Source organism: Gavialis gangeticus, unplaced genomic scaffold (genome assembly GCF_001723915.1).
Source record: "Gavialis gangeticus isolate Ggan-Ray unplaced genomic scaffold, GavGan_comp1, whole genome shotgun sequence".
Classification (NCBI taxonomy): domain Eukaryota; kingdom Metazoa; phylum Chordata; order Crocodylia; family Gavialidae; genus Gavialis; species Gavialis gangeticus.
Genome location: NW_017729022.1, coordinates 124,451,799 through 124,466,405, shown reverse-complemented (window position 1 = coordinate 124,466,405; position 14,607 = coordinate 124,451,799). Strand labels below are relative to the sequence as shown.

The 14,607-nt window shown below is 45.1% G+C and overlaps 1 protein-coding gene across 2 annotated transcripts in view; it reads right to left on the bottom strand.

Moving 5' to 3' along the window:
* The window catches only part of RALGAPA2 (Ral GTPase activating protein catalytic alpha subunit 2), a 437,386-nt gene extending 430,119 nt beyond the window's left edge, over positions 1-7,267 (bottom strand). For both annotated transcript variants that reach the window (XM_019516125.1, XM_019516126.1), the window contains exon 1: positions 7,021-7,267. In XM_019516125.1, the coding sequence (XP_019371670.1) occupies positions 7,021-7,126 (106 nt within the window). In that variant the 5' untranslated portion in view covers positions 7,127-7,267. The remainder of the gene's footprint in view (positions 1-7,020) is intronic.
* Positions 7,268-14,607: the final 7,340 nt, after the last annotated feature.

The window sequence follows — 14,607 nt, the reverse complement described above, 5'->3', positions numbered from 1 at the left end:
GGGGGGGGGGGGGGGGGGGGGGGGGGGGCGAGGATTCTTACCTTCTTTGTGACTTAAAAAAGTTCCTGGCCTTCCTGGCTGCTGCTTCTGCCATGTGGTCAGAAAGCAGGTTGCAGCTGTACCTTTGCTCCCTCTGGATCCATCTCTAAGCCATGCAGACTTTTTCAGACTCTGGATCACATTCTAATAGATATGTCCACTGGATCATTTCCTTTCCTATTCATGATCACCTGGTATCTTTGGGGAAATTAACGCAATTGCTTACATAGAAAAACTTGTATAAGGAGAATTTATTGTATTAAATATTTTAAAGCAATTTCACAGATTAAAAACAGGAATAATGAGCGTTGTGTGCCCACCCAACCCTTAGACACTACAGCTTAAGAGTCCAGCTCTGAAAACCCAAATGCTTCTGCTTCTTTTGTTATAGGCCAAGCACTAGAAAAATTCCACATGGCTATTCTAACAGATCACATTTTAGCTGTTTAGAAGCATAGATGACTTCTAGAGATACAATTAATGTTTTTTCCCCCCTGTGGCCATGGACATTATATCTGTGCCTTTCTCTCAGCACAAAAAGAGAGCCTACAGCTGTTCCCGGGGTTTCTTGTGGAAGAGAACCAGCTCGTCCACAAGAAGATTCTACCTCTTCCATCCAGGAAGATCTCTCCCCTCCTGCACTAACTTGAATGGCTGTACACTTCTTTCAGGTGTTGATGACACCCTTTATACAAATCCTCTGTTCTCCTTCCCTCCCATCAAAGGAGAGGAAGACAGAGGAAGCAACAGGTTCCTTGATAGCTCAACCAAGGGTGGACTGTCAAGAAGCCCAGCAGGAACCCCAACATGGAAAATTCCCCCACCCCTATCCAGCTACTCATCTGACTCGTGGGATGGGTGGAGATGGAGGTAGGGAGGGGGGCATTCTCCTGCAGCAGGAATCTTCAAAGGGCTTTGGGAGAGCTCCAGCCCCAGGCATCTGCCTCCCACTCGCACACTTCTCTGGGTTGACCCAGAGGAAAGCAGGGAGAAGAGAGCTGTTCTCATATAGTGGGAACCCTGGGACTGCACATCTCAGGGATCTAAAACAGTGTTTTGTAGATTTACAATACAATTCCAAAACTGTAGCCACTCAGATGACAGCTAAACTCAAACCCCAGTCCAACCTACTACACAGACAACAAGAAGACTCAGGCCCCACTCTAACCTTGTGACAAGGACAACTGAATCCCTCTGGTCATAACTTATAGCCCCCAGCTTGAATACCTTATACCAGGGATGGTCGACCCCTAGCACACATGCCACAAGTGGCACAGGCAGCTGCTTAGTGTGGCACACAAGCCCTGGGTACTCAGTAAAGGGAGGTGCTGGAAGAGAAGCAGGGGGGCTCAAGACTTTGGTGGCATGGAGCAAAGTGGGGGCAGAACACTATTGGGAGAAGAGGCATCAGATGTCACTGTCAAGAGCCAAGTTAACACTTTCCAGGTCCCACAGCAGCCATCAGAAGTCATGGCTCTGGATTCGCACTCACAACATAAAACAGCAATGGTTGAGGGGATAGAGAATGGGTAACCAGGTTCTTGGTGGTGACATCTCCTCTTGCAATAGCATCCTACCCCTGCTCTGTTCTTCGTGGTGTGGCTGTGGCCAGAGGCTTGAGCCCCCCTGCCTTCATTTGAATACCCCAGGGGGCAAATGATCAAGTATGTTTCAGAAGCAGATATAAGAAGGAAGAAATCAGTGCTGCACTTAGGAAGGGAGTGGGATGTAATGCAGCAGGCCTGCCAAAAACATTGGCCATTGTTGCTTTAGATCCACCATTAATGAACTCTGACCCCTCCTGGAAAATTACAACCACCCAAAGATCCTGGCATACAGGCAGCACTCCCACCTCAAATGACATTTCTCCACCAACAGACTAGCTAATTTTAGTTCTCACCAAGCCACCAGGTCTTAATACAGACCCATATGCCATCTGTGCCCCATCCTCAACACAGACCGTATTATCACTAAACCAAGCCACATTAATTAGCATATCTGAGATTATTCACCTGCTCCTCTATCAACATCATGTATGCCATCACCAGTATACAGTGCCCTGCTGCAGCCAATACTGAACAGACTTATCTGAAGGAATGAATGGAAGCTGATTTGATATCAATTCCAGAAATATGCAAAAGCCTGTGGCAGAACACTTTAACTTCCCTGGGTGTTCAATCACTGACCTCTGAGTCAACAGTTTTTAAACAAGGTGAAAAAAAATTTAAAAGACCAATTTAAATGCAAAATTGCAGAACAAGAAATTATCCACAAACTCAACTGCGTTAACCATGGGAGTATGGGTTCTCATCCCACTACCTGAACAAGCTGTTAACTCCACTGGCCCTCAAGATGTTAACTGCCTCATTCATCTCAACTGATCTAATAAACCCACTCTCTCTCTGGGCAACGTCTACTCTGCCCTGTTCCCTTCTATAAAAACTGTTTCTTTTCTGCCAGTCCATTCACAGCATCTAAGTAGGCTGCTGTATTTGAAAGCTTTTGCCTCTCAAAACCAGTTAATATCTAAGGGTGTTTACAGACATGTTCCTGGAAGGAGGGGAGGTGGGAGCTTTAATTAAAGCGGCTCTGAGAGCCACTCTAATTAAAGCACCCAAAGCATCATATGCATCAGCATCCCCGTACTGAAAAATGGCGGCAGGGCGCTTTAACTGAACCTCGATGAATGAGCTTTAGTTAAAGCATCCCTGCTGCCATTTTTCAGTGCAGGGATGCTGACACATGTGACGCTGGAGTGTGCTGCTGCCCAGTAATTCGTGTATACGCACCATAAGGTGCCACCTTGCTCTACCTTCTGACTGACTTCAGACCTACCTCTCCAATAGATCTGAGTTAGTAAAATCACTGTAGGACAGTAGGTTATCTTTCTGTCCTTCTTTAAACATTGTTATAAACATGTCATGCATCAAGTTTCGCAGAAAGAGTGCAGTGTCCTAAGAATCACACACTTTGTGCCTTCCAAAAATAGAAAAAGTCCACATAACATCAAATTACAGGGTCAGTTGTCACTGATAACAAGATCAGACCACTTAAATATAGCTTTTCCTAAAACTGTGTATAACGTGTGGGTTATTTTGTATCATATGAGCTGCCCAGCAAAACCACATAGCGCCACCAAATATAAAGCCTGAGTCCAAATTTGAAGCTTGAGTCCAAATTTGAAGCCTGGGTCCAATGAAGCTTGAGTCCAAATTTGAAGCCTGGGTCCAAATTTGAAGCCTAGGTATATTTCACCTTGGCTTACACACGAAGCAGTTTTCAAAACCAGGAATAGTACAATGCATCCTCCTGAATTCTCTACTACAGTATTCTCTTGCTTAAAGAAAAACTTGCATGGGTTAATTTTCAAAATGGAAAAAAAATTTAAATGATTTGCCAAAGGTTACTCAGAAGCTTCAAACAACACAGAGACCACAAACCTTTAGAGGTGACATAAATTTATCTTACCCACTAAACAACAGCACTTCTCACACAAAAGGGTTCAATTTTCTGAATTTAGATCAGACAGAATTAACAATTCCCACCCATCTTTGTAAAGTGTTGAAGATACACAAACGAAAAAAAGCACTACCTCCTTCTAAAGCATTCCAATTAGCATTTTTCAAATGGTGTAACTAAACATTTGTCTATGCAGCAAACTGAAGCGTGAGGGTAGCATGATTAGGCCTCCCTTGGCTAGCTCAAGTCTCTTTATCATAGGTAAAAATCAGTAACCAAGATGTTGTGGCATGTCTTCAGCAGAATCTAGCAACACCAAGAGATGCCTGTCAGAGACCTCCAAGTGTTAACTCAGGTTTCTGCATCTGTAGTATTACTATTACTAGAGCTTCGTAGTATAACACTTCTGTATTGCTGTGCAGACCTTTGCAAAGGGGCATGGAAGGAAACTGGCTGGCCCAGAAGGCTTGAGCAGCAGGGAAAGAAACCCCTTAGCCCTCAAGTTCTGGGTCCACTAGGAAATTGTGATACTATAATCTAACTAATACTGGATGAGAAAATAATTTAGTTAACAAGACATGCAGTCTATATAAGCAACATATGCATCCTATCAACTGTGCTTTCAAATACATAAGGCTTTGAAGAAACTGTTTTAGCTCCCTTATTTAATAGTCATATGATACATATACCACTTATACATTTTTGAAACATTGTTTTCATTCATCCACATATAAAAAATGAAAAATGTTAAAAAACCCATAAAATTCCAAAGCATATATACAAAAACACCAATTCTTTAAAATATCAGTTAAATGATAACAACACAGTTTCACATCACACATACAGAATCAAACACTGGAAATAAAGGTTGTCGTAAAGCCTGCATTGCACATAAGGATTTATTAAGTATAAAGAAATGCATGTTTTATAATAAAAAAAAAATCTTAAATTTAAGCCACAATAAGAAACTGGTATTCTTTCACTAAAACTCACATGGTAAAATCTTGGGGAGTGGGGGAGGGGGCAGGGAGGTGTTAAGAGAATTTTTATATTTGCCATACTTAACAGGCAGTTTTCCAAACAGAGATGATTTTACCATAAATCACTTGTGTTACACACTTCCTATTAAATCGCATTAATCCTAAAAGATGTAAATTATAAATACATTACCAAAATGCCAGTGTCAATGAATAAATACTAACTGATAATATTCCCCATTTAACAATAGTCCTTAAAAATGTACTGAACCAAGATAATAACAATTCTTTAAAAAAAGCAATACGCAGCTTGGACCTAGGGCTGTTGCACTGTGATGAGATTTCATTAGATTGATAAGCACACATTTGCAGTACATAGTATATTTTGTTTCATGATTTATTTCTTGCCTTATACGCTTGGATTTTGTAGATTAGGCAATTAATAAGGTAGTTATTTTCTTAGCAGCCTTTAACTTTTTTTTATTTATAAAAGCTTTTATTTGCTATTACATTTTAAATCTAAAAGCAATTTTTTAAAGTTATTTTGGTGCCTATAAAGTGGAACTAGTCCCCCTGTAACATCTGCATATTTTATGAACCCAGGTGCCAAAATGCATTCTTAGATATTCTCGGTTGATTATTTAATCATGCTTTGGTCATATTTCAACAAACAAACAGTTTGGGAGAATGTGGTTAATTTGTGTTGCATCTTTAATACTACCAGCCATGTACATAGTGGAACAAAGAAGACGCCTAGAATTTACAGAAAGTCATGAGGCAATTTTGATAAAATCTCATTTCAGAGAACTGAAGTCACCAGGAAATAAGGAATGGTCTGTAAATGGTGTTTTATCAAGAACTTCTTTATCATAGCTTGATTATGTACAAGAGGAGTTTTCTGGCATGCTGTATCCAAAACAAGGGAGGGGGAAGAGTTTGGGAGGTGTTTTTTGGTTCTTTAATTGTCTGGGGAACAGAAACCTTCAGCTCATTCTCTATTAAAGTCCATCTGAACTAAATTAATACACTTTTCATACAGTGAAGTAGCAAATGAATAACATTTCATTAAAATGCTGCTACCATCATTTAAATAATGGAATTACATTTCACTTCAACCAGATAAAATCTTGTTAAATTTCCTGGAATATCCTGAAAGACCTTACCCTTCCTTTTACATGCTTTTTAATGCCCATTTATCATTACAGTTACACATCCTAAACACATATTTTGCAAAGTGGCCCTGTCCTTTTATCCTAATGGAATTCAAGATATTTTCTTAAATGCATGTAAGAGACATTAATCCTAACAGCTTTAGTCAGACCAGATCTACTCATGTATGAGGTCATTTAACTTATACAGAAGCATCAACAACTGAACAGGAGGCGGGGCGGTACTAACTCTCCTTAACCTTTGTCCTAAACCTCAGGGCACACTAGTCAACTGAGTTTCTTTATTTCTGGTTTTTGTTTTTAAAGAAGTTTCTTCTAGTTAATGTCTCAAATTGCAGCAAGGGAAATTTAGGTTAGATACAGTACTAGGAAAAAACTCTCTCACTAGGAGGATGGTAAAACACTGGAACAGGTTACCCATGGACGTGGCTGAGTCTCTATCCTTGGAGGTTTTTGAGACCCAGCTACAACAAAGCTTTGGCTGGGATAATCTAGTTGGGGATGGTCCCGATTTGAGCAGGGGGCTGGACTAGATCATTGTTTCTCAACCCATAAGTCGCAAGAATATATGAAAGGGTCATAAGCAAACTTTAAAAATAGATCAACAAACTTTAAAAATGGATTCTCCTTTAAAGGAGAAAAAAGTGGGAAATTGCCAGCCTGCAAGGGGCTGCTTGGGGCCCACACACGGTGGGGCGGGGGGCAGCAGGTCAGGAGCAAGAGGCACTGGGTTGGGACGAGCCATTGACATTTCCAAATGAGCCCTGGTCCAAAAAAGGTGGAGAACCACTGGATGACCTCCAACGGTCCCTTCCAACCAGCGTTCCCTCTAAACTGCGCGGCCATGCACGCGCACCTGGCAGCCTGAAATAAGCATGCCCAACCCTCATTTTCTATGACTATGAACCCCCCACCACAAGAGACTGGATTGCAGACACGCTGGATAACAAAACCAGGCGGGAACCGGTGCACAGGAAACACCCGGTCATTCCAAGCAGGGCCAGACAGGCACGGGCGAACAGGGTGCCCCAGACAGAAAGGAGGCCAGAAAATAGTCATTATTATTATTATCATCATCATCATTCTCTCTGGCGAAGGGAGGCCTGATACTACAAGTTCGCCCTAGGCCACCTGGAGTCAAGGGGCAGTGCTGATTCCAAGGGTGGCAACTATTGGTTTGAAGAGCCCGTTGTCAGGCAGGTTTTCAAACTCTTCTCCCCCTTCCACTGACAGAGAGATGTCTGTGCTCCGCTCTGCCTGCCCGGGGCCTCTCCCGCAAGGCTCAAGCCCAGGGGCACTCAGCACTGCCCACCCGGGACACCCAACCCCGCCAGGCCCGTGCCCCGCGGAGGAGGCGGGCAGTGCCCGGGGCTCACCCAGCACGGCGCGGAGGTGCTTGAGGCGGGTCAGCACGTCCTTCTTCGGGTCCAGCGCTTTCTGTGTAGATTTCTTGACATCCGCATGGCCCTTGCGGGAGAACATCCCCGGGGCCGGGGCGCCCGGCTGCAGCGAGGGGCGACGGAGGCGGAGTGGGGAGGACACAGACACCCCGGCTCTGCAGGGGGGAGTCCCTGCGCGGCGGCTCCGGCTCCTGCTGCCGCCCCCGCTCCGGAGTGGGCGTGTAAACACGGAACTGGCGCCGCCGCGCTTCCCCGACTGCGCAGCCGCCCGTGCCCACCCCTTGCGCGCCTGCCCGCCCGTCCCCCACCGCGCAAGGCGTCCGCCGGGGCGCACGGGGCTGAGAACTGGGCCGGAGCCTGCCGCCTCTGTGACCACCACCCCGACACCCCCGGACAAGGCCCCCCTCAGTGGGCGCCAGGACTACATCCCCCGGCATGCAGCGCGGCGGCGGCTGCCGCGGGGGCGCGCTGTATGCTGGGAGTTGTAGGCGCTGCGGGACGAGGAGCGCCCAGGTCTTTGTGCCGTGGGGAGTCCTGCCCCGCCTCCTAGGACCGTGGGCTGTGGCGTGTCCCATGGGACCCCTGTGACCTCCAGTCCTTCCCCCTCACTCCTAATTACAGGCAGCAGGGGGGTGGGTGTAGTGGCCTGCAGGTGCCTAACCCACCCCAGGAATAGCGCTCTTGGGGCACATTTACACGTGCTTTAGCCTATTTTAACGGGCATTAAAGCCTCGCTAAAAAAAAACCCTGTACTCTTTCGTTAATGTTCATTAGACAGGCTAACGTGCATTTTCCTAGTACCTTACAATGGAGGTACTGGACTTAACGCTAGGGTGGCCATCATAGAGGACAGTATAGTTGTCCTCTATTGATATGAAACTGGATGCCTTTATGTCCCCTATTTTTCTATTCTCTTCCCCCTCCCCCGCAACACTTGCTACAGCACTGCCCAAGGGTAGGTCTACATGTGCATTAACGCACATTAGTTAATGCGCATTAAGTCTTGTACCTTGAGTGTAGGGAGCCCTGCTCAGGGCTCTTTCCATGGTCACCTGCTCCATGGGCTGCCACCACAGAGATGGGCTGGTCCCCTTTGGCAGTAGCTGGAGTAGCTCTTTTCTTCAAAAGAAAAACAGAGAACATAAAGGCATCCGGTTTCGTATCAATAGAGGACCCAGTAGCAGAAAACTGGAATGTCCTCTATGATGGCCACCCTACTTAATGCACATTAACTAAAGTGCATTACTGCATGTGTAGACATGCCCCAAGGGTAGTGCCATAGGAACAAAGTTTGGTGCCCAGGGCCTGTCCTCACCCTGCACACAGATCCAGGGAGCACCCCCTGCCGCCCATGCTTGCCTGGAAGTGCACACAGTGGCAGGAACCACCCTCCCCCCATTTCCATGCCCCCCCACAAATAAGCTGCTCCCTTGCTTAAGCCACAATGCTAGGCCTTTGGCAGAGAGGGAGTAGGAGCTCCTAAACCCCTCTGTACCCCTGCTCTGGCCACAAGAGGAGAGCACAAAAATATATTGCCCTGGCATTGTGACGGAGCCACCAGGCTTTGTGTGTGCTTCCCATGACCCATGGCCCCATGCTTTACTGGAATGTTTCTCAACCATCTCCTTTTGGTAGCAAAGTAAAAAAGAAAACGTCCGTGACTTCCTTGTTCTTACTCCAAGAATAAAAAACAGAACAAAACAATGTCAGGTAACAGCGGTCAAACCAGGATATGCCTACAAAATTTGTGTGCATCTAGAGGTTGGCAAAGAACAATTGACCTTGATGGGTTTTGAGGGTTGGAGTTTTTCTTTTGTTTTACACTGAAATAACATTTGTGTTGTTGTTCAGCTCCCTCAGGGTCCCAAACAGCCAATTGGGAAATGCTGGTCTAATTAATGAAGCCAAGAAGTATTAATAAAGATGAGCATGCCCCAGGGCTACACTGTAGAATTCTGTATGCTGCACCCGTGCTACCATTGTCACAGGGACCTCCTCAGAAGGGTGTTTTATCTCCACTCTGCTCCAAAGCACACATTTTCTTACAAAAAATGAGTGTTTGTGCTCATAATTCCCATATGTGCACAAATTACTTTGCAGGTGCAACCTAACTACACATCTTTGAAAACCCAGCCTTATGTCAGACCTTTTGGAAACCAACTGGCAAACATTCAAACTAAGCCTAATAAGGCTATAGGGATCATTATATATACATTATATAATAAATTATACTGTATCTGTGACTGGAATTAGGATCACCAGTTGGAATTTACACATAACTCATTGGCTAGAGTAAACTCACTCAAGCTTTCAGTGGCTGCTTCCACTAAAATGCATAAATAATACACTATGTTGTAGTATTTTACAAAGCAGAATTTGGTCCAAAATTCCAGCTCAGAATATTTTACGATCTAAGTCTCCTTTAATTAGACTGCTGAGCAGAGGTGTTAATGTTGATAGACTCCAATGCAAGAACAAGGTTGTTGGTTGTAGCTGTGTTGCTCTGACATAGGCAGACAAGGTTCTTTGGGTAGATGTGATATCTCCTATTAGACCAACTAAATAGTAGGAAAAAATGTTCTTTGCAAGCTTTCGGGCACAAACACCCTTCTTCAGGCATTGGAGAGCATCTGCTGTTGGTTTGGGTGCTCTCCTTGGTAGATTACAAGCCAATATGCAAAAATGCATTTTCACAGACCTACATTTTTGTATATTGGCTTCTAATTTACTCAGGAGAGCACCCAGACCAACAACAGACTCTCTCCAATGCCTGAAGAAGGGTGCTTGCAAAGAACAATTTTCCAACTAGTTAGTTGCTCTAATAAAAGATATCACATCTACCCAATGCAGGAACAAAGCTTCTAAAATATACCACTATGTCCTCCTATACAAGCAAATGCAAGTCAACACCTTCCTTTTTCATATTACTAAACTATGAATCACAGGACAGAATTGGAGCAATAAAATGTGATTTACTGGGGTCCTAAGCACATAATCCTGAGCTGCTCTAAGGCTCTTCCAAGACAAAGAGCCTGAGACTGGTGCTGGGAGATATAATTCAATATGCTGTAACCCTTACTCATTGCCAAATTGCCAAGATGTGGTACACATCCAATGGTAATCAATGGGCACAGTTTGCTTCTTGGCAGAAGACCAAAGCTCAGCAAGAAGGAAAGGTTGAATTTTAGCCACATGTCTCTGGAAATCCTTCCCTGTCTGACTTCCTGTCAGCTTGCTCACTTTGAGTAAGCCAATGTGTTGGAAGTCAGAGCTTCCAAAGTCTGTGGGTCTAAGGCAGCCTACCAGCTGGTCTACCATGGAGCCCCACCTCCATTCCCATATGTGCTGAATTTCAACATGCTTGGTTTCCATTCCAAACCAGAATGAAAACCAAGGTTCAAAAAACCAAAGTTCAAACCCTCCAGGAAACAAAGTACTTTTTTCACCTGGTTCTATTGCACCAGTTTAATTGAATTGTCTTTAAACCAATTAAAACAGTGCAGCATTCTCATACCTGCTTAGTTCGTTCTCTGCCCCAAACTCTGCAGTGCTTCTTTCATTGTGGATGGACATCGAGCCGTGGGGATGTTGAGAAAGTCTCTGCTCTTCTCAGTTCCCCACAACCACTTTTGTAAAGGGCAGTGGCAGTACCAGAGTGAGTCTCTGCTCATTCTTCCACGCATATCCCACCTCAATGCCTGTTTTTTTTCTCCCTCGGGCTGGGGAAATAGCCTTAGAAATTCTCCTGTTGACTGATGTTTTCTTTTCAGACTTCTTTTGCTGCCTGTCACTGGGGTTCCTTCATACTTTTCCTCCCCTGTGTAAAAATAGGAGCCCAAAAAGCAGGGGTTGGCAATTATTTGGGCCTGAGAGCCACATAGGGAGTTCTGGTGAGCTGTCGTAGGTCAAGTCAACACACTTCTCCCCACTGCCAACGCAACAGCTCACCCAAACTCCTTAAGTGACTCTTGGCTGCATGGCTGGGATGGGGCCATGGCAGGGCAGGAGTGGGAAAGGCAGGTGGGGCTGGGATCATGGGGAGATGACTGCTCAACAGAACCGGCACCTGTCTCAGGGGCATGCAGGTAGAGGATGGCAGCTCTGCCCCAGCCCTGGCCCCGAGCTGTCACTGCCCTACTATCCCAGGATCATCATGGAAACCTTACCCATGCGGCTGGAAACTGCACAAGTAAGGCACATGGCTGGGCAGATGGGATGGGGCTGCAGGTGGGTGGGGAGCTGCATCCAGGGCCAGAAGTTTGGGGCAGTGATTATGAGGGGCCAAAGCAGAGCCCTGATCCACTCCCCACACACCGTTGCCCATGGAATCCATGCCTGTCACAGGGGCATGTAGGGAGTGGATTGTGGCTCTGCCCTGGGCATCAGCTCCATGCTGTCACTATCCCAAGATCCTGCCCTGGGACCCAGACTCACCTGCCCATCCCACTCCCAAACACTGCTCCCCATCCACCCACCTGCCTGTAGCTCCATCTCATCTGCCTGGCTGGATGCCTTGCCCACATGGGTCCTGGCCCCAGTGATGGGTGTAGCGTAGACAGGTCAGGTTGCCCATACAGTGGAGCCAGGGCTGGTGGCTCCACAGCCGGAAGGAGCCCCCACAAAGGATGCCAGGAAATAGTTTGGCCACTGCACTACCCCAGCCGTGCTGCACACCTGGGGGCAGCAGGACTGGCCACACACGACATGACCCAGGCTGCTCTGGTGTATGGGCTGGACAGGACTGAGGGACCAGCTGCAGTCTGGACAAATTCCCTTGGCAGGCTGGATCCATCCTGCAGGCTGTATTTTGCTCACTCCTGCCAGAGGCACAGGCTAGCAGACAAAGTGAGCAGGCTGGCTAGGAAGGTGGTCTTGACATCCTGCCTAAAGGGAGGCACCTCATGCTACCTGTTAAAAAAGAGTAGATCTAAGTATGGAGGAAGCCTTATAAAAGATAAAAAGGAACACAGGATAGAAGTCTGCAAGCAAGAACCAGCCGTCAGAATGAGACTTTTCTTGTTAGCACATCTTTTGTCAGTTCTGGTACATTTGGTCATAGATTTACTCTTTAGCAGAGTTCTCTGAGCTATTCCTACACTTCCAGCCTTTCAAACATTTATATTTGCTCCTTGCTGTACATCTTGACTTGTAACTTTTGCTGTTGCCAAATCTTTTAATTTTGTCACCAGCCTCACAATATTTGGTATTTCCCCTAAGGGACCCAGTTCCTGCAGTTAAGTGACTATGCAAGACTTTCAATTTTCTTCATTTAATAAAAGAGAATTTTTAATTCACATGGTTATGAAGAATAGTTTAAAAACATGACTTGAGGCTTAAAGAAAAGAACCCAACATTCATTACTCTTAAAATCTCATGATTTTAGAGTCTAACCCATTATTTTTGAACATATGAAGTTGCCAGTAGTATATTTCCTTGGTCTTTTAATCCCAGTTTTATATGACATCTTATACTAGAAATATCCTTATATCTTGTGAAATTCTCTGTAGAAATTTGCTGTGTTGCAAACAGAAAGTTCACAGTTTCCTGAGAGGAGCAAATTAGGTCTTTCCAGTTTCTCACCCTTAATTACCACAAGTAAACATAGTTGATTGAGGAAGTCCATGCCTCAAGTATAGGCATGTTCCTTCCATTTGTATTTAATTGGGAAAACAACATCTTTCACCTTAGTTCTTCTAAGAATTTCTGATCTTTTCTATTTCTTTTTTCCTGCATTGTAAAAACAAGAATGTTTGGGGGATTTTTTTACCTAAAATCTGTTGCTATTGAATCAATATGAGTTTGCTCATAAGAGGTCTTAATTCAATAATCCATGTTCTTCCAAGAGTACTTCCTGAATAAAAGCTGCTTCCACCCTAGCTGCATCTACATGAGATGCTTCAAGCTTAGTAGACTAATCGTACTCTGCAATAGCGTGGCGGGCAAAACCTGCGCTAATGCCCTCATGCTCAGTACAATTAGGTTATTGAGTATTAGCGTCACCAAAAAAGCATGCTCTGGGACTAATGTGGAGTAGTGCCGATTATGGTGCGTTTAGGTAGTACCTTAATGCAGTGTAATTATGGCGCATTAATGAATGTGTAGACATGCCCACTGAATACACACTGCCTTCACACTGGAATGTTTCAGCTACAGAAAAAGAATGTAATCTGTGAATTTCCCTTACCAAAAAAGAAATGAATTGCCTATGAGATCTGAGACTTTGAGTTGCAAATGAATCTACATTATGAATCTATGTTATCACTTATTATACTTCAAAGATAAACTCTTAATGAACAAAAGTAGTAATCAGTACATAATAATAACACTTTGCTATTTTATTATGCTTCCATCTAGGAACTAAAGCACTTTACAGCAATCTTTCTAATAGCCCTAACTAAATATTACTCTGTGGTCATGCAATAAACTAGGAATAGAACCCAAAACCCTGAACTTTCAGTCTTCTATAATTTATGGACAAAAACAATAATATAGATACATTTTGCCCACATGACGACTTTCATCCAAGGATCTGAAAACATTTAGATAAAATAATTTAATATTTTGGCAACCTTAAGAGACAGGTAAATATTATGATTCCCATAGTACAGATGATTAAACTGAGGCTGAAGGCAATTCAGACTATGATTTTCATAACTGTCAACTAGTGTGCATAGTGTTAGATATCTAAATTTGTCTTTAGGCAAAAAAAGTTAACTGTTCCAGTTTTCAAGGAGGCTGAGTAGCAGCAACTTTGAAGTCAGTGGCCGCTGCCATTGCTAAACACCTGGGGGCAACGATCACATTTACCTTGTTAACTAAACATGGCTCTAGGCATGTATCTTTAGGCATTCACATTGAAAAGTTTGGCTTAAGTTCAGTTATCCGTCTGTTCTATTTTTTCTCAAAGTTTGCCCAGGAGATGGCCATTTAGGGATTTCAAGACAAGAAGGTTCAAACTGGGTACATCTACACATGTATTTACTCCAGCCCACGTTTACTGTGTAGTTAGCTACTGCACAGTAAGGGTTCTTGGGTAGGCGTCTATACATGTGGAGATTAGGGAGCAGATTTGCTCCCAGTTCCCTGCAGCCCTGCAATGCACCCCTGTGGCCACTGGGGGGAGCTTCAGGCTCCCCCTGGGTGCTAGCCCAGAGGCAAGCAGGGAATACCAGGCCAGGAGACAACTATCTCCTGGCCCTGGGGTGGGGGAAGGTAGGGGGGCTGCCTGCTGCTGGGGCAGGGACAATGTCCCCCTGCCCCAGCAGTAGGGAGCTTCTGGCCCTGGCTCTCTGATCAGGGGCACGGGACTTGAGAAGAACTGCAGGGGAGGGGCAGGTCCCAGCCTCCTGCCCCAATCCACTGGTGGGGCAACTAGCTAGGGGCTGGGACCTGCTCCACACCTGCAGCTCTTTCTAAGCCCTGTGCCTTGATCAACCAATTTGGGTACAGGACTGGGACCTGCCCCTGGCTGCAACAATTCCTGGCCAGCTCTGGGCTGCTCGGGGAAGTGTGCATGGGGGGGACAGTCCTTGCCCAGGCTTCTGTGGTAGAGCCTGCCCCAGC